Genomic DNA, 21,906 nt, shown 5'->3' on the forward strand with positions numbered 1-21,906 from the left:
TATATATATATGTGTGTGTGTGTGTGTAGGGGGGGGGGGAGGGTAGGAATATGTGACATCTCTAATTTCATGGCAAATTATATATATATATGTGTGTGTGTGTAGGGGGGGGGGGAGGGTAGGAATATGTGACATCTCTAATTTCATGGCAAATTATATATATATATATATATATATATATATATATATATATATATATATATATATATATATATATATATATATATATATATATATGCATATTTTAATTTTGAGTATTCATTAAATTACAGAATTTGTTCCTAAAAGATAATATTGAAATATTTTCAAAGAAATAGTTTTCATTAATATATAAAACCTTGGGATGTTATCATTCGATACAAGCAGCATAAGCAGAAACTTGTTATAACATGTCTTACAACAATTTATTATATTATGACCTAATAACTCCTCAAATCACTCATCATCCTTATGTTTTTGTACCGTTACTTGTGATACAAAGAAACTAAGTGGGTCAGACTTGAAAGTCTGTTGAGGACATATAGTTTTCATTACATATTAATCAAGTTCTTTAATTATATATTTCACATCAAATAATCCATCCAATTACCCATTCTCGTTATTCTCATTTTCTGATCCTAAAATATTGATCTTAATGGACCTATCCAAAACAATACTGGTTCGGAGATTTCTTTTGCAATATATGTCAATAAGGAAACCATGTGAGGAAAGAGTACATCAAATGAACAAATAATTCATTAACACCTACAGGTTGCGAGCTGTCAGCGTTCCACTGGACTATCTAGAATAGTTTATGTATGTCACCTATACTATCATTGATGACTGGTTCATCAGTACACTAGTACTATAATAGTTAAGTTCTCCCATCATTATTTCATATTTTATCACCCTTTACTACCCAATATATTTTTATATGAAAATACATATATAATTAAATCAAGTAAAATCATATATTTCACAGATATCAAGAAATACAAATAATATGCACATATAGCATTTAATCATCTAAATCATATATATATATGTATATATATGTGTGTGTGTGTGTGTGTTTATGTGTGTAAGATAAAAGTAACTATGAGCTCACATGTTAAAGTGGATGAATGGAAATTTGAGTTGCACTTCACCTTAGTACTTAGTTTTTCCTTTGATGTGACATAGGTTCATATTAGTAAGTCTTAGTTCAATATTCATGTTGACTAATGATAGACTAGATTCTTCAACAATCCTAATGTCTACATCAAGATCTATCAAATAAGGAGCAACCAGGTAAGATCATATCGGAGGTAGTGTTCGTTTAGTATATAGTATATCCTGTTTGGAAATCTCACTTTAAACACCTCACAAAATCTAGCCTATACATCATTATCAATCAGTAAAATGACTTGATATCACTGATAAATCTTATTTATAAATTCATAACAACAACTATAAATATAAATATAAGTTACACTAAAAGAAATATAAGTGTAGTTTAACTTATAGAAATTTTCCTGACAAAAGTCCAAAAATTACACTGGTAGAACTCTGATTCGGTAGCTCTTAATTATCGGGCTCTCAGGGACCTTAGAGCTTTGCTAAAAACTTAAATCTAAAGAGAATTTTCAACCAAAGTAGAGAGGAATTCGAGAAAGAGCATTTGGAATGTGTTTGGAAGTGAGTAGGATCGCTGATTTATTTGTAGGAGGAATTTTTGATTTGCGCGCCACGCCTCGACAAGGAGGTATGATTAGCAATCCATCCTCCTGAAAAACGGACACGCGGCGGCTGTCTACTGGTGCTGCTTGGCAGAAGGGGTAGGTACGGTTATTATAAAAAATAATAATGTATTTTACAAATATGGATCTTCAAACAATGGTTGTAAAGATTATTTTTTTGAAAATTATGGTTATTATATGATATTTAAGTGTATCACACATCGGCGCAATACGGGCTTTTATATATATATATATATATATATATATATATATATATATATATATATATATATATATATATATATATATTGAAGTCTACATTCTGTATACAACAAACACATAGCTAATGGGGGCTAGTAAGTGCTCTCTCTCTATCTATCTCTATCTCTCTCTCTCCCCTCCCCTTAAAATTTCTTATTGATTTGCAAAAGATTTGTCTCTCTTTTATAACATTAAACTAGGTGTGAGACCGTATATTACACGAGTTAATTAAAAATAGTTAAATGTAAGATGTAAATATTAATTATTTTTTAAAGTAAAATATTGAAATAAATACAAACGAAATTATGAATCAGTAAGTAATTCAATATATACAATAAAAAACCATTGACATATTTTAAATAATTGTGTTGAATATCAAGGTGTCAAAATTAAACATTTTTACACTTGACATATTTTAAATAATTGTGTTAAATTTCGAAATAAATACAATAAAAAAATTAATAAGTGAACAATTGAATCTATACTAATAAAAAACTATTAGCATATTATAAATAATTTTTATGAATCATAAATTTCTAAAAACTGATTTATATATAACATTAGATATCATATTGCAAGGTTACCATCATTGTCTAAATTTTATATTTTAAATTCATATATGTATTTAACTCTACACAATGCAACATACAACTGCTCAGAAGTAATATATTTGTTGTCTCAAAACAATACCATCTTCGATAACGATTGTTCTTGACTTTTGTTTATTGTCATCGCAAAACATACATCTACTGAAATTGTCTTCTTTGAAATGTGAAATGAATGATTTTATCTGAATGCATCAAAGACATTCTTGGAATAAACGTATGATTTCCTATATTACTTCTGGAAATCATCTCTGCTTCTATAACATGTTTACCCAATGCTATAACTCGTAGCATCATTATTTTTTGTTTTGTGCTTCCTTTGTTATGTTTCGACGTAACTTTTATCAATAATATCGTTAACACGTCGAAACGTAAAAAATAAGCATGAAAACATTAAAAAAATACATCGAAACATAGACCAACTCGAATTTATATCGAAACGTACATAACAAAAAAGCAAGTAAGTTTTTGTATAATTAATGAACGAACATTCTAAATTTACGTCGAAATATGACCACCTTGAATTTATACGGACACATACATAAAAATAAACATGTAAAAGTTATAGTTTTTTTAAGTTTATCCAACTCATATGTAGGAAATATATATAAAATTAAGCATAAAAACATTAAAAAAAATTACATCCAAACGTAGACAAACTCAAATCTAATATATTTTTAAGTTAATAAATGGAAATTATTATATGTGACATGACTCATACATAGAAATGTATATAAAGTTAACCACGAAAACGTTAAAAAAAAAAAAAAAGATTACATTGGAACGTACACAAACTCGAACTTAGATAAACACACGCATAAAGAAAAAGCAAATATTTTTTTTAATTAGTGAACGAAAGTAATAAATCCATGTCGAAATGTTGATCACATTTAATATATATCGACACACACGCACGCACGCACGCACACACACAAACACACAAACAGATATATATATATATATATATATATATATATATATATATATATATATATATATATATATATATATATATATATATATATATATATATATATAAGCATGTAAAAATAGTTTTTTTATAACAAACGAAAGTTATTAAAAGAAATCAAATTATATATACCAAAGAGGATAAATAAAAAATTTTAAAGGTGAAAATGATATTTTACAATGTTCAAAATGAAAGGGGTCAAAGTAACATTTTAAAAGTAAAGGGTGAAAATATAGATGAAATTGAATAAATGGTATCTATGATTTACCCATTGTCACAAACAGAATTCCTCATATCTAAAAGGGACGAAAAGTAACGGTGTGAACAAAAATACTACATATACAAGTTTTGGAAACGATAATGACCATGTTCGTCAAAAAAATTATGAATGATTGGGTTTGTAAGATTTGATAAACCACGGGGACCATTTGTATGATGTTGTCTTAATTAATATATACTAAAAAATAATTATTATGAATTTACAAATAGAATTTTACTATCTAATTAATATATATTAATTAATATATATCTATAGAAATAAGAATTCACAAATAGAATGTTAGATTAATTAATATATTAATAAAATTAATTAGTATGAGATGACATTTAATATGTAGAATTTGAATAAAATAAAAAAAATATATAAAAATGATAAATGAAATAAAAAATAATTCTTAAATTCTTAAAAGATTTAATATATTAAATTTAATGAGAAATTAACATTTGACAAAATGATATTTATTTATTAGGTGATTTTTTCGCTTAATCCTACCATATAACTTTTTGTCGCTTAGTACATTGTCACCCCTTTGGCCCAATAGTTTAATTTGTTGGCAATCTCACAAATATCATTTTTTTTATTCATAATAATAATAATAATAATAACTAGAGGGAATGCCCACGCTCCGCGTGGGACGGAAGGTATTGCTTTTGTTTTATATCTACGCCTTTATTAGTTTTTCCGGTATTAATCTACTAAAGTTGTTTTCGTTTATCCTACTGAACAGGATGGTTTTTTTGGTTTGGTTTTATTTTTTCTTTTGTTTTGTAATGTGTTGAATTGTCAAATACACTGAAATAACAATCTAGTTTGGCTGAATTTTCTGTATTTTCTATACACAAAACTATGATTACCAAGAAAATCGAGTGCTTTAATAAGGCTTTCGACAAAATTAAATTAGCTTCTACATAACATACATATCTTTCATTAATGTGGGAGATACATTTTGAATTAAAATAAAAGAAAATACATATGAAATCTTGGAATTAAAATGTATTTACACTTCATTGTGGAATAAATTCATTCAATGCATGGCTCTCGAAAACATTTCCAAATAATATATATGTTCTCCTGTAAACATATATAAAAAATAGTCCAATGTTGAATGTCAGGTTTAATTTCTTAAAATAAACAAAAACAATGGAAGTACATTGCTATTAATTACCCGTTTCCACGACTTGTGCATCATTCGACTTCCATTGTGTTGCTATGTTATTTGAAAGTGGATCATCTAGATTTGGAGCACGCTTCAATAGTATCACCATAAAATACAAAATTACATATCCTCATTCATTTCTTTTAAAGAATTTTGTGGGAACAAAAAAGCAACATACAATCAATGGGGAAGAGTTGTTATTTCACCATGAATGGCAGTTTTATCTCAGTCTTAGATTGTCAATTTGACTCTGGTTAATTTAGGTCATAATCTCATAATAATAATTTAAAAAAAAAAAAAAACAAGGTTGAAAAAACATTAAAAATATCCAACAATCAAAAAATTAAAATAAAAGAGGCAGACCATATCAGTTATGCATAAAAAAGATGTAGAAAACATAAAATGACTAAACATATGAACACATAGAATTTGCTTGGCATCTGATCTCCAAATGTATTTAATCAGAAATATGAAATGGTAAAAACATTGTTATCAATCTTTTCTTGTGTTTACCTTGTCCATATCGGGTCGTCAGCGATCAAGCCTAGAGAAACAACATGAAATGAAATGAAAGAGAGCCATTCTCAATATCAAGGCAACATGCATTTTTTTTATTTTTATACATTTTAGCTTCAATAGTTTTTTTAACATGATATAAAATTCCAAAACAACCGATATAATATTTCTTACGTATATAGAACTGACCAAAAAGTGGGATTTGTTGTACACGATGAAAATAAGTCGAACCCATGAGTATTTACCTGTAATTTAAGTTCATGAGCATAGGAAAGTGAAAGTAGGAGGCAAAGCAAAATCTTGTAATTATAATTAATGTATGAAATATAGCATCTCCGAGTGCTTCAATCTGAGTTGGTGAACGATCTAGTGACCTAACGCAAAATCGAGAATCGACATCTAAAAAAAAGAAGACTTTTTTCTAAAGCATGCTTTCGAGGGTCGATGATGGAAGGCATAAGGAACAAAGAAAGTCAAAGCCTTCAAATTTAAACCCTAACTCGTGTTGTGAAGAACTAAAACAGATGATTTCCCCATCGTTGGCGTCCAACCTCTGCACCTCACTTATTCTTTTCCACTCGAAATCCGAAACAAAAGAAGATTGGAGCAAACCAGACACCAAACGGGGATGCAAAATAAAGGATGGAATCAACTGACTTCTGCTGATGCCAACATCGATTGGAATTAGAAGCAAATAGATCTATTGGAATTGGAAGAAAATAACGTGAGAAGCAAACGAAGAGAGTTTTGAGGTGGTGAACAGAGTGAGAAGCAGATGAAGAGGGTTTTGAGGCGGTTAATCGGTTAAAACGATGATAGTTGTCGGATTAAGCATACTCCATGAACAGTCTGAATCGAAGGTTTTGTGGTGCAATCTATACTTGTCTGCAATCTGATTTCTATGCTTTTTCTTATTCTAAGCATTTGATTTCTATCCTTCTATTAACTTTGAGTGGGTTGTTCATCATCAAGACTTTCGTTCCTAAGAAATCTAAGGCATAAGACTAATCAAATCAAGAGACATGAGAAATGTAGAGGAAGATGGATTATTGACATCAGTCAACACACAACCAAAATAAACAAAAAACATCATCACCATCACCAGCGACACTGATAACCATGGAATTGGTATCAATATTGTCGATTTCAAAAGAAATCAGAAAAAAGGAAGAAAAAGTAACCTGAGGTGAGACGATGTAGCTGTAGGGTACGAAGCTGGTGGTGGTGGAGGCTGTGAGAAAGCGGACCGACTGGTTCCAAGGGTCCTTCTGTGAGAAGCTGTCGACAGTGGTGCATGAGAAGTTGTCAGCGACAGAGATTTCTGAAGGCCGTTGGAGAGAGGCAATCGGCGATGAAGTTTTCCTGTGATAGAGAAACCGACGAAGATTATTCGTCTCTTAGAGAATATCGGCGAGAAGCGGTAGATACGAAGAGTGAGAACAGAAGGGTAATTGAAAGTACTGGAAGGATAACACGATGAAATCAAGGCGGTGATCCTGTTGACACTGATCCTAATATGATTGGTCAACAGAAACGGTGATTACAGATAAAAGTACAAAAATGGTTAAAAAGACCCCCGAAAAAAAAAACAGAAGAAAACCAGAAGATAATAGAAAAATAGTCCAAACAGCAACAAAATAAATACTTAAAGGACTATTTTTGCCATCCTTAGCCACTTTACTGTAGCTAAGGATGGGTAAATTTAATCTATAGTATAATAACAAACTATATTGATTTTACTCTTTACTTTAAAAGTTTGATGCTAAATAGACACCTCATGGGCATCCTTTAACATAAGTCAACATATCATTAACTATTTTAATTAATTTTTTCGGAAAACACTGTATTTTTAACCAATAAAAATAATTCAATAGTTAGATAAGGTGTCTACATGTTAAAGTGAATTGTCTTTTTAACCGACCCCTTTTTAAAACATCAATTTCCATAACAAGTCATTTAAATTTTTGTTAATTGTTGTGCGTATAAACTTTTTGTAACTTGTAGTTATTTTTTTAGCAAATGGTGTATTATGATTAATTTGTTATAATCATAAGGTAAATGATATAATAATCAATGGGTAGGTAAATCATAAACAAAAAATGACCAATATATTTTTTTCAAATGAAAAGAAGATATTTATGACCCACAAATTCATATTGTTAGTGAAAAAAACATTATGAGAGGGATTCCTAACCAATTAATGTTGAACAAGAAAATGAATTTAAGAAATGTAACCTAGTTTTCTTAATTTCTAATAATAGAGAACAAACATTCAATCGTAAATTATCCAAATCACAAACATAATGATAAGTTTCACCGAAAAAATTCTATTAAGGCTATTAAATATCTCATGTTTCGATCATGTGCTTTAAGAGATCATCATTAGTGACCTAACTAAAAAATCAATGAAACTTTCTTGAATCCATAAAGTTGATTGCTTCTTGTAACAAGAATTCTTTTGTTTGAAAATGCTCCTTACATAAAAAATTTTTATCAAATTTTCTTTCAAATTTATTGTCTCTATTAAGTCATTGAGATATAAAAATACATTTTAACATCTTATCGATATAAAAAATACACTTTAACATCTTCCATGATTTAAGTCTCTCTTATGTTAAAGTTCATTTCCGTCGATGTTCCACAAAGACTATTTTGAAGAGATAATTTTGGGCTCCACGTATATTAACAATTTTCTTAGTAAATATGGTTATTAAGGAAAAATTATCATTCTACTAAAATTAAAATTTAAAAGGTGTATCGAATTAGGCCGAAATTAAATGATATTACTACAAGAAAACTTAGAAAATGTTTTTTAGTAAAATGTTAATACAATGATTTCAATCAAATAAAAATTGTCTTTTCAAACACATATGAAAATTTACTTTTTAATGGATATATATATATATATATATATATATATATATATATAGAGAGAGAGAGAGAGGGAGAGAGGGAGAGAGAGAGAGAGAGAGAGAGAGAGAGAGAGAGAAAGAGAGAAAGAAAGAGAGAGCTAGGTTCATATATGGATGAACAATTATTGTGTGGATGTAGGGTTTAATAGTTTAATATGAACCAACCATTTCAATAACATATATAAGGGTAATTTTGTAATCTTAACTATTAATATCTTTTTAAATAGGAAATCAATTTTTATTACCATTAAAAATATTCAACATTTAAGACCAAACAATTCGATTCCCCAAATGCAATCCCTGGTGTTTCTTTCTTTCCCAGAACCTTTATATCATCATTTTAATGGCTTGGCCTTGATCTTCTTCTCTCCATTTAAGAAACTCTAGATTCTTATAGGTTAAAGTAAAATTCCCCATTCGCCTTGTTCATCTCTTTCTCTAAAATTGTCGGTGTCCATCCTTGTCTTTCTCTAAAATCTCCGGCGAGCAAATCCACCCACATCTCGAGACACCTACACACATAAACTCCTTGTGTGTTGCTCGTGATATAAATTTTAGAACAGGTAAGAAAGGTTCATGATGGTCAACACCAGAATCTTTCATTGCATCTGACCAAGTCCGAATGCAAACTTATCGTAAAGGAAAATTATGTTTAATAGAACTACCCATTATGCATAACCAATTGTTTTCATAGTGACGTGATTTTCTATTATAGTTCTTAATTTTGTTTGATACTATAACAGAGGTACTTGAGGATTCCTATATGAAATCCAATAATATAACCTGGTACAAATCCAACAACATAGTGTGAATAGATTGAAAAAAAAAATGATACTTACTTGTTGTATACAGATCTTCTTTAACCTCCAATTCCTGAAAAAAAAATATAATTGTTACACTAAGAACAAAAAATAACCCTAAATACCGATTCCACCAACTACCCTGGAACAAACACGATATAATCCTTCAATTAACAACCTTTATTCTATTAGAACAAAAAAATACATTCTAAAAGAACAATTCTACAAAAATACAATCCATTCGTTCAAAATTAGTATATTGAAATCATTCTCAAATCAGGAACTTGAGCTTTGACACATCATTCTTTTAGAATACTGTAATCCACAACATAGTGTGAATAGACTGCAAAAAAAAATCGATACTTACTTGTTGTATATGGATCTTCTTCAACCTCCAATTCGTGGAAAAAAAATTATAATTGTTACACTAAGAACAAAAATTAACTCTAAATACCGATTCTATCGACTACCCTATAACAAAAACACTATAATCCTTCAATTAACAACCTTCATTCTATTAGAACACACACACACACACACACACAAAAAAAAAAAACATTCTAATAGAACAAATCTACAAAAATTCAATCCATTCGATCAGAATTAGTAAATTCAAATCCTTCTCAAATCATGAACTTGAGCTTCGACACATCATTCTTTCAAAATATTGTAATCTACTTGTTTGTAATTACAGATCTTTTTTGTATCTTTAAAAAGTCGAATACTTTTGTTTATATTCTACTAATTTAATCAATGTTTCATGGTCGACCTCGATTCTTGGCAGATAGCTTTCGATTTGTTGTTCCCATAAACCGACTATTCTTTGTTATCATGTGCGAGTTTAAGAGGAAAATAGGACCAGTTAACCAAAAAAATCCGGTGTTTCCTTAATTATTATTGATGTATAATTACATTTTTAACCTTTAGAATCCGTTTCTTTAAATCAACTAGCATTTACTTTTTTTTTTTTTTTTTTTTTAATTTAATCATATGAATGCTTCGCTTTCTAATAATAATTAAAACTATTGGCTCACATTCAACTCTACATCCACACAATATATATCATCCACATTATAACATATATATATATATATATATATATATATATATATATATATATATATATATATATATATATATTCTTTGGAAAGGATCAACAATGTTCTTGTACACCACAATCAACCTGTATTTTTATATGAATATCATTAATAGTAATTTGTCGGTTTTATTTACGCATATAAAATACATGCAAAAGTTTTATAATTGTACTTAAAGAACCATCATTTCTTTGTGATTATTAATTTTCTTTGTTAGCTTAAAGTTTTTGATTTTATATTTTTTACATCATCAGTTTGTATTATTATGTTTTATTTATAAAATATTCAATCCAATGTTTTTTTTTTCTTTTGACAAATTTAGTATTAATAATGCCGTTATGCTGTAGTAATAGTAGAATACCATCAACCCATAATCTATATACTTGTAGTTAGGTGACTTTATATATATCGTTAAGAAAAAAAATATACTTTCTTTAACAGATAGTTAATAATACTTTGAAGATTAGATAACAAACTTTTTGTTTCTTTTAATTATAATTTAGTGGCCATACATGTGTACGTTACAGGAGCAAAAGAACAATCGGCCGCTGGTTTGCTCAAGTGGGCGGGCCCATGTTGGGGTTTGTATGGTTATGCCAAGTTGCGAAAGTACAAGAGAGAGGCCCATATATCACGCAGTCAAACGGTCAAACACACTAATGTTTTCCATTTCACCACCCCAAGTGCCAACCGGCCAACTCGGAAACCCATCAAGTCACACACTCACAAAAAAGAAAAAAAAAAAAAAAAAAAAAAAAAAAAAAATTGGTTTTTGTAATATTAATGGATTTTTTTCTTAAGCCTAAGGGAGTGGTCTCGTTATCACTTTGATATAACATCGCCATGAGTTTCTACACCATCCCCTATGCCTCGTTAGGAAACTCGTTGGGGATGGCTCGTTACTTACACCCACAACGAGAAGAGAGAGAAGAGAGATGAAGGAATATAGCTTCTGATTCGTACTTTTTCTTTTGTTTCTTTTTCGAAAAAAAAAAATCAAACTATTAAATTGTTTTTTTTTATTTGTTTTTATTATTGGTTATTTTTTTTTTTCTAAATCAAAGTGTATATGTGATTAAGATAAAAGTTTGAGTGGAAGGTAAAAATATGATGTGACAATATGTTTAGGCTGAAGGGAGTGATAATATTCTTAGCACGTTGTTATATAAGATTTTTTTAGTTTTTTTTTTATGCCAAATAAGTTTGGTATGTCTAGCACAAAAAATATAGGGTGTGAAAGTGTGACAATTTGATAGGTTTAATTTTGGAGAAAAAAAATTAAAATATATAAAGAAATACAAATCAACCAAGCACAACACCCCTTTCATATTTTCTCTCTCCTCTCTCCTCTCGTTAAACCCATAACAACTTTTTCTTAACACCCTCCTTGATATAAGGTAGCAGGTGGTTTAGCATCATTGGTACCTCCCTTAGCAACTCTCACTCCTTAGGTAATCCGTTATATCAACCATTAACCATTATATTGGTGGATACCACATCATCACTACTAACTACCACAAAAAGCATAGGATACTCACCATTATATCCCTCTTTTTTTTATTATTATTAAAAGACTAAACTGCACAAATAGTCCTTATGGTTTGCCCAAAATTGCCACTTTGGTCCAAAAAGGTTTGGACTAGCATCACAGGTCCAAAGTTTTTATTTTGTTACGAGTTTGGTCCAGTTCGCTTTGAAGTTTTTATTAATGACGATTTTGCCCTTACTTTTTATTTTTTAATTGTTTTTTTTTATTTATTTAAAAACATTTTTGAATTTTCATAATTAAAAATAAAACAAAAAAAGAAAATATTACCCCTATCCCTACCCCACCCTCTCCTACTCTTTCTCATCCCATTACCAGTTATGCTATCACCACCACCACCATTTTCAGTCACCAACAATCGCCACTGCCACCTCCGATCACCACCACCACCATAACAACGTAATTTTTCCATATCTGAATACCAAAACACTAATAGAATTCTAGATCTATAGTTTCAAATTAAAACTTAAGAACTACCACCACTATCTGATGAATCCAAACATATTTTTTCCAAATCTGAAAACTCAAACATTACATTTTACTTATCTGTAACCTCAAAATCAAGAACAATCTTTGTAAAACCATATGTGGATGTCATCATCTTCCTCCAAGAAACCTTTGCTTCAGCGTAGATGCACCTTCTTTGGCTATGGTGGTCGTCTGACGAGAAGAAGAGAAAAAAGGGAAATGGAGAACGGCTTTAGGGCGGAGAAGACGTGCAAAACCTGATTATCGTCGAAGGTGGCTTCAACCTTCAATAGGTCCGATCTGAAAACCACAATAAACATCGAATTGTTTGTAAGCGCATCCTCCAACCACTATTCCTTCGTCATCTGATCTATTCTGATTCTTTACAAGTCACTGTTACAGAGAGATGATTCGAGGAGCTTCACAAATTAGGGTTTCAGACGAAAATCTCACGATGAATTTTGATAACACATTACATCGATGCTTGAACACAATCTCTGTCATCGCTTCTTTTTTCGACCTTCCTCGATCTGTTGATACCCTCTATTTCCTTCTTCATCGAGCTTTATCTCTGAAAATCGAGCTACTACTGTGGGATGGTTTTCAGATATGAGGAGGATGAGGGTTTTCAGATCGATAGATCTGAAGAAAGTTTTCAGACTTCACCGGCATAGATCCGTTCTCGTCTGAGGACATCAGAGACCTGAGCTTGTAACTAAAGACTATGGTTGGAGAGATGAGGCAAATAGGTGAAGAAGAAACATATCTGAGATCTGGCTTTAGCTTGAGAGAGAGAGAGAGAGAGAGAGAAAAAGAGAGAGAGAGAGAATTTTCTTTTTGTTTTATTTTTAATTGTTTTCTAATTACTGTAATAAAAGAAAGTATAAAATAAAATAATAAAGGTCAAATCCGTCATTATAAAATGTTTCAAAAATTTTGGAGCAAACTCGCAACAAAATGAAAAGTTTGGACATGTGGTGCTAGTCCAAACTTTTTTGGAAAAAAGTGATAATTTTGAGCTAACCACAGGGACCATTTGTGCAGTTTTGTCTTATTAATATATATATATATATATATATATATATATATATATATATATATATATATATATATATATATATATATTAAATTGTAGAGAAAGGTGGAGAAAGGTAGAGAGATAGAGAGAAATAAAGAGAGAAGTAAGTTGATTGATTGTGGTGTCCCGTGCTCTCCACAACAAATGACCACGAAATAGTTCCGCTACTAACATATTAGGATGGTGTTCACATTTATGGTCAGTGGCCACCTAAACCACTAACCTTCTCATGATGATCATACCAGATGGTCTTATAACTTTAATATGTGTTAGGAGTGTTACCACTCTTAGCACCCTATACCTCTAATTGCTTTTTTATCCACTTTGAATAATGTTTTTTTTTTTTTTTGTTGTATTTTTATTTTTATTTTTCCTTTATTTTTTGGTTTTTTGTGTTTTTTTTCTTTTAAAACTTTTAATAAATACGTATTATTATTGTTAAATTTTAAAATATATTGATATTTTTTATGCGGACTTTTTTTGTATTTTTTTTTTCATTCGGTATTGTATTATTTTTTTCATTCGGATTATGGATGTATTATTCTTTCGTTCGGATTATCCTCATGTTATTGTTTTTGTTCCAACTATCTTTGCGTTGTTTTTTCGGTCGGATTATGTCATGTTATTTTTTTTCGTTTAGACTATTCATTTGTTATTTTTTTTGTTCGGACTATCCATTTGTTACTTTTTTCGTATGGATTTTTTGTGTTATTTTTTGTTTTGACTGTCTTTGTGTTATTTTTCGTGTAGACTATTCACATGTTATTTTTTCATTCAAATTTTCCTTGTGTTATTTTTTCGTTCAAACTATCATTGTGTTATTTTTTTTGTTCCGACCATCATTGCATTGTTTTTTCGGTCGGATTATCCCCATGTTATTTTTTTCATTGGGACTATCTTTGTGTTATTATTCCGTTCCGATTATCCATGAGTTATTTTTCCATTTTGACTATTCATATGTTATTTTTATTTAGTCAAACTATCTTTGTGTTATTTTTTTGTTCCGACTATCGTTGTGTTTTTTTTTTCCGGTAGGATTATCTTCATGTTATTTTTTTCATTCAAACTATCTCTGTCCGAAGGAAAAAATAACACATGGATAGTCATAATGAAAATATAATCAGAAATAGACAGGATGAGAAAATAACACAAAGATAATCTGAACAAAAAATAACATATGGATAATCTGATGGTAAAATACAATACAATGATAGTCCGAATGAAAAATAAACTCAATAATAGTACGAACGGAAAAACAAAACATGAATAATCCATACTGAAAAAAAAAATATATGGATAATCCGAACGAAAAAATAACATATGGATAGTTCGAACAAAAAAATAAAAATTCAACTATACATAAAATAATGTTTTTCTAAAATACAAATAATTTAAAAAATGACATAATAATAATAATAATAATAATAATAATAATAATAATAATAAAAAAAAAAAAGACAATAAAATAAAATACATAAAAAACAAGAAAAAATGAGTTAATTTAAATCAAATCAAAAGAGTTTGTATTTATGTCAAATCAAGGGTATACAAAACAACATCATGTATTATATATCAAAGAGCTTTTAACTCAATGATATCAATGATTCTAGTTTAGAACGCTAGAAATGATTACGAGTAGTTTAGATATAGATTAAATTTGTCGTTCAAAAAATATATTATATAAAATTGCAAGTTTGCTTTTCAAAATTTAAAATTATTGTATATTTTAAAATTATATTTTGTTGCAATATGCTTCAATGTGTTTTACTTAAAATTCCAAGTGAAGAGTATCTAAAAAAAATGCAAACTTAAGAAGAAAAACATGATACGGCGAAAATTTAGGTTGAACATTTAATTTTTGTTAAAACATATGGGACTGGATTTGTAATTACTAAAAAATATTTGATTTATTTTTAGTTTTTAGAGGAGAATTTGAGTGTTGATCATGGTTAGACTAACGTTGGTCATATTAGGGTTGAGTGTTGTTCACGTTGTGCTTGGGTCAAGTTTGAGAAGGTTGAATAAAATGGGAGATCGTGATCACATCGATGTATTGTATCCAATGGATTACAAATGCGTTTTTCACATAACTCGTGAATCATAACCAGTTCGTTCTCGTTACGATAACATAGAAACCCCATAATTCTATAAATGGTATATAAATTTGAGACTACGATCGATGTCTATATCACTAAGAAGAATTTGAAGTTCAAAAAGAGCTTTGGTTTCATTTGGTTCATAAAGATTGATAATGAACGAAACTTGCTAAGAATTTGTGTTCCATTGGATTTGTAATAACCATATGTTCATTATAATGGCTATATTTGATAGAGGTGGTAGAGGGTATGAACCACATGTTTATAAACAATAAAAGGTACATGGGTGTCAATTCAATTCTCACAACCCTCTCATCCAATCTCATATACCCAAGCCTTTTCGGGGGCTAAGAATAATGGTAAGTACGTAGAGGTACAACCGGAAGAGGAAGTCATAATCCTACTAGTTTTGGTCTAGATAAAATTAACACGGTTGATTTGAAACACAAATAAGCTCTTAATATCATAAAGGTACCACACTAAAAATGTTTTTTCTCATGCTTACTTAAGATGATTTAAAAGAATATATAAACACATGGATTTTTGCAGATGATCATCTACGAGAAAAACTGATTTTTTCTAAATGGGACCAACATTTTCGATGATGATAGAAATTTTCGAAGAGAGTCCCTTGCAAAAATCATTAAAATGAGACTGTTTCATTTTTTTTTTAACAGATGATAAAGATTTTTGAAGATTTATGCATGAAGCGATTTGCAAAAATCATGGTCGTATTGAAGATTTAACAAAAATTTTATTAAATCATAGTGATGTATAAAACTAACTTAATTTATATATTTTTTTCTTCTATTATTTGTTGTGAAATTATTAACTATAAACCTCCGTTGTGTTAAAAATTTCTCTAAACATATTCAAGTTGGGTAGTATTTTATGTTATAATTTTCATAGAAATGTCACAAGCATCTCCCCTAGTGGCATGATAGTTATCAAGTACCATTCTTGGAGGGTGGGGCATATTTTTTAAGACAAATAATACAAAGGGCTAAATACAATAAGTCAACAAGACACCTTATTACAAAGGGCAAAATCAAACTCGAAACCCTCCAATATTAAAATGATCGGTGACTTTTGATTATTTTAATTAAGGCTTTCTTTCATAAAATTATTTTTATCAAATTAATAAGCATTAAAATTTAATTAAATTATATAAATTACAATTTACAATTGTTGACAAGATTAGAAAAGAAGCTATTTTTAGGATATAAAATGTCCCTTCTGTTTCTCTCCGCCTCTCTCACTCCATACTTGTCTCCTCAAATTTCTACCCTCTCCTCTCTCTAAAAACTCCTACCAGATCTTCTCGTGTTCTTCCGATTTCCGATCCTACTGAAACTATGGCATCATCGGCGCGTGAAGAGAATGTCTACATGGCCAAGCTCGCCGAGCAGGCTGAGCGCTACGAAGAAATGGTTGATTTCATGGAGAAAGTCTCCGGCGCACTCTCTGGTTCCGATGAACTCAGCGTCGAGGAGCGAAACCTCCTCTCCGTCGCTTACAAGAATGTCATCGGCGCTCGCCGCGCTTCCTGGCGTATCATCTCCTCGATCGAGCAGAAGGAGGAGTCACGCGGTAACGAGGACCATGTCTCTGTGATCAAGGGTTACAGATCCAAGATCGAGAAGGAGCTTTCTGACATTTGCGACGGGATTTTGAAAATGCTTGATACCAAACTCGTTCCTTCTGCATCCTCCGGTGATTCCAAGGTCTTTTATCTCAAGATGAAGGGAGATTATCATCGATACCTTGCCGAATTTAAGAGCGGTGGTGAACGTAAAGAGGCCGCCGAGAGCACTCTCAATGCTTATAAGGCCGCTCAGGTTCGGTTTTCCCCTTCGATCTACGCATCAAAAACCGTTTTATTACTATTAAATACGCCACATTCTCTGTTCTCTTTTTTGCTTTATGCATTCGTATATGCTAAAATTCGTAGATTTACATATACAAGTTACAACTCCCCAACTAATTCACCTCATGGAATTCGGTTTAGATTATTTCACCCTACGCAATTGCTTTTTGATTTATATTTTCAAGCATCCACGTTAATTTCCCTATCTTAATTATGATCCGAGGTGTGATAAATTTAGGTCACGCCATAGATTGGTGACATTTGCTACAACTATCTCACTACAGCTGTGTTCAAATTATGCATTCCATGAATATATGAAACTGCTAAGATATACATATACCAGTAACACCTCCTCCCTAAAATCCAATACATATTCCAATTTTAGATTGAAGCAATTAATAAACTAGAAAGCATATAACATGTCATTTTCTTTCAAAAGACGTCTTCCATCTCTGTACTCTTCATGATTGAAAAGTCAAATTCATAAACCCTGCATATATCTACCAGTTACCTGACATCCATTAATAAATGTTCTTGCTTTTTTTGAACATCTGAAAGTGAAAGTAGACTGAGTGAAGTACAAACACAATAAACAAGTCTCATTAATTTCTTGCTGTTACTTTCATACCCCATTTGCTTTAAGTAAATCCTTCTATTTTCTGTTCATGGATCCGAAATTTTATATATTTTTTTGTTCTTCAGGATATTGCAAACTCTGAACTTGCTCCAACACATCCAATTCGTCTTGGACTTGCTCTTAACTTCTCAGTTTTTTACTATGAGATTTTAAATTCTCCAGATCGTGCATGCAATCTTGCCAAACAGGTATAAATTATAAAATTATAATAAAGTTATAAAGTTATAACTTATAAAATATAAAAACTTGAAATCATTACAATTATTTTTCAGGCTTTTGATGAAGCAATTGCTGAGCTGGATACATTGGGGGAGGATTCTTACAAGGATAGCACTTTGATCATGCAACTTCTTCGTGATAATCTTACTTTGTGGACCTCTGATATGCAGGTATTAAATATAAACACTGTTTATATTTTATAAAGAGTTTAAATGTTTTTTTTTTTTTTTTAATATAAATTGTTGATTAATATGATTATTGATTATGACAGGATGAGGGGGCTGATGAGATCAAGGAAGCAGGGGGGGTTGCAAAGCAAAGTGAGGAGCAAAAGGAATGAGCTGATTTTAATTTTATATATTATTGTTTTTTAAATTTATTAGAAGGTTTGATTATATATTTGGTAATTTGTTATTGAAGAATTGAAGTGTGTTGAATTATAGTAGTTGGGCTTTTAATTTATTTGCAATCTTCTTATATGCAATTTTAAAAAAATGGTTCTTTTTTACCTTTTCATTTCACAAAATAAAATTTAAAAACAAATCTTTTAGGATTTTTTTTCTTACAATTATTCCCCAAATAATTTTTTTTTTCAATTATTCCAATTAATGCACCGGTCAAAGTATAAAGTGGACCAATCGAATTTAATGCTAGATTTGCCTGCCATTGCGATATAGATTTTTCTACACAAATGTTATGTACAAATTATCTTTAAAAAAAAAATCAATGATAATTTGTAAAAAAGATTGATTGAGGAGAACCACAAAAGAAAAAGCATCCATCTTTTCTTGATCCTTGTTCTTCTAAATAACTATCTCATGACAATTTGCCACAAAAGATCACATATAGGCATGATGTTAGATTTGACAAATTTAAGATAAACAATTGAAGAAATTTGGAACTATAATTGTGAAAAACATGCATTACAAATATTAAAAAAAAAAAATGTCTACAATTTAACCCCATTCTATTCCAGCAAAATCAAAAGAAACAAACTCAAAACCTAGGGTTTCTTTTTACATAATCAAATAATCCATTCATGTACATAGGATTCTTTAGACAAATTGCTCAACTATTGTTTCCATACTACTGATCTTTCCCCCAAAATTGAACCATGGTTTCAGCATATACATATATGTATACATATACAAACATATATAACTTCTTTGTAATGTATATGTATTTAGATCAGTATTTCAAAACCCTAATCTTGAAACTTACGAATATTGCTTTAGCCCCAATTGAATTGATGATTCATCAGAGGGATTTCCATCTAGGGCTTGGTGCCGGAGGCGTCGGAGACAGTGGTGTTAGTTGTTGGAATCCGAATTGGTTTGTTGGGGAGAATGGAAATCCGGGAGATAACATCGGGAACTGTGATCTTGGAGAATGTAGGCAACCGAATGGAAGCGGAGACGACGGCGCTGTGAACTCCGATGGCGGAAGGGAACCCGGTGCTGGTGGTCGGGGGTGTAGTTGTGGAGGCGGAGGTTGAGTGAAGCCTGGGATGTTGGTTTGAAAGCAACGTAGGTACGCGGAGATCGGAGATTCGGCCGTCGCGTGTACCGATGGTAACGGCGGAAGCGGGGAAAGAGGCTGGTGATGCTGCCGTTGACTGGTGAAGAAGTTTCCTGGACGGAAGCTAGGGTTTGACTGAAGCACACCTCCTACGGCGTTGGGCGGACGGTTTCCGACGTGTTCCAACGGCGGAGGACGAATCCTTTGTAAACGAGAGCTTTGTGGTTTCACTGGTTGAACCGGAGTCGTCAGGCGTTCGTGTGCCGGAGAACCGGTAAGCTTCTGAACAACATCCCGAAAATCGCTTTTGCTGACATTATAAACCGGCGGTTGATGTTGTTGCTGGTTATGGTGGATACTTGACGGCTGAGATTCAATGGCGTGATCCAAAATCGACGGCGGAGGCGGAGGCGGAGGCGGCGGTGGATGAAGCTGATGAATTTGATGATCGAACTCAAAGGGTTTTCTAATGGGCGGTTTCGAAATCTTATGAGACAGTTTATGAATCTGTTTCAAGTACTGATCTTTGCCACCAGTACTAGAATCAAGATTAGGGTTTATAGCAGAAGATTCTTCCCCAGATGAATGACAGCTTTTATCCATCACAGACACAGTGAAAACACACACTGAAACACACAGTGGAACTTTCTCTCTCTAGATCTACACACAGGCTCCCCTTTCGTTCTCTCTCCCTCTCTCACTCTCTCTCCCCCTATATATGAATCTTTCTGTATAAATTTGGGATATTTTTTTAAGGGATTGGAGAAGATGATTGATTACTTTGTGGGGACGATAACTTTAATAAAACAGAGTATAATCTAATCTAATCTGAGCTCAAAATCAGAGACAATCAAACAATATTATATATGATTTCAGACATCTTTTAACGTTGTAGATATGTTTGTATGAAGTGAGAGAGAGAGAGAGAGAGAGAGAGAGAGAGAGAGAGAGAGAGAGCTTAGAAGAAGGATAGACCAAGGGACATCACATGGACCATAAAACACTTTTGACACCAATCTTTGCTTTACATATGGGACATGTTTATATATGCAATACACATGGGTAAAAACGTAATTTCATAGAAAACTAGCAAAGATCATGAAGATGCGTAAATGAAAGCATAACATAGATTGAAAACATATGGATATGGAGAATTTTTTATATAAATATATTTTTCATGGGTAATGAGAAGAAGATGATAAGCTTAAAAAAAGGAAGCATAAGGGAGTTTTATATAAATGTATTGGCATGGGTAAAACAGGTAATTTTGTTTAAAAAAATAAAAATTCACATGAAATTCATGAAAACACATGGACATGATGAGAAGTGGTAATATCATTGACGAAAAGTTGATAGGACCTATTAAATATTAATGGTATTTAATGGTTTGGTGATTGAATTTAAGTTATTTAAATGTATGATTCCTCTCAAATGAGTAATTATGTCAAAGACCATATGAAATGTTATTTACATGACTTCGAGTCAAAACAAAACTCTTCTTGACTTAGAAAAACGTATTGACTTGGAAATGTTTTCACCAAGTAAAAGTATTTAATTCTTGTTCTTATCACATTGAAGTTTATTTTAGGACTTTCTAAAAGTCAATAACATGAGTTTTGCAACCTACTTTTACGAAATTTCTAAATGTTGTTCATAGTTCCGAACATCTTTTTCATTGGATACATATTTCGAACATGTTTTCATACATGTTTTTTTGAAGAAAAAAAACATATATGTAGATCACATCTTCTAATAATGATATGGGTACAACTCGTGATGACGTCATTACAAATTGGATTGAAGATTTGATTAAATCAACATCAAATATGTGGAATCGAGTTTTTGTTCGAAAAATTACATAAAACTCGTATGGATAAGGGTAAATGGGTCGACTAACAAAACAATTGTTTCAATTTAACATAATATTTTTTTTTCTCTTTCGTTCGAGAATGTTGTCGTTTCAAAACAATGTTTTTCTACTTTTACGATTTTATGAATGTTTTAAAGACATTTACGTTCGCTTGAGATAATTGATTATGAATTTTATTATGACAAAATTACACGTTAGATACCTAACATATATAGTTTATTGCACTATTCATCCAACTTTTAGCTTTGTTGCATAAACGGTCCTTCATCCAAACCTTTGTAACACTACGGACCCTCACCCAAACTTCCGTCAA

At 30.9% G+C, this 21,906-nt stretch overlaps 2 protein-coding genes across 2 annotated transcripts; one reads left to right on the forward strand and one right to left on the reverse strand.

The window, feature by feature from the left end:
• The first annotated feature begins 16,716 nt into the window (after positions 1–16,716).
• LOC145002161 (14-3-3 protein 2) lies at positions 16,717–18,667 on the forward strand. The gene is made up of 4 exons (XM_078961461.1): positions 16,717–17,320; positions 18,052–18,174; positions 18,259–18,375; positions 18,477–18,667. Exons 1-4 carry the CDS (start codon positions 16,838–16,840, stop codon positions 18,543–18,545), a joined length of 792 nt encoding a protein of 263 aa, XP_078817587.1. The 5' UTR covers positions 16,717–16,837; the 3' UTR covers positions 18,546–18,667.
• Positions 18,668–19,462: 795 nt separating this feature from the next.
• Positions 19,463–20,326, reverse strand: LOC145003102 (VQ motif-containing protein). The gene has a single exon (XM_078962247.1). It carries the CDS (start codon positions 20,324–20,326, stop codon positions 19,463–19,465), a length of 864 nt encoding a protein of 287 aa, XP_078818373.1.
• Positions 20,327–21,906: the final 1,580 nt, after the last annotated feature.

This window comes from Lactuca saligna, chromosome 6 (assembly GCF_052625555.1).
Source record: "Lactuca saligna cultivar CGN05327 chromosome 6, ASM5262555v1, whole genome shotgun sequence".
Taxonomy (NCBI): Eukaryota; Viridiplantae; Streptophyta; class Magnoliopsida; order Asterales; family Asteraceae; genus Lactuca; species Lactuca saligna.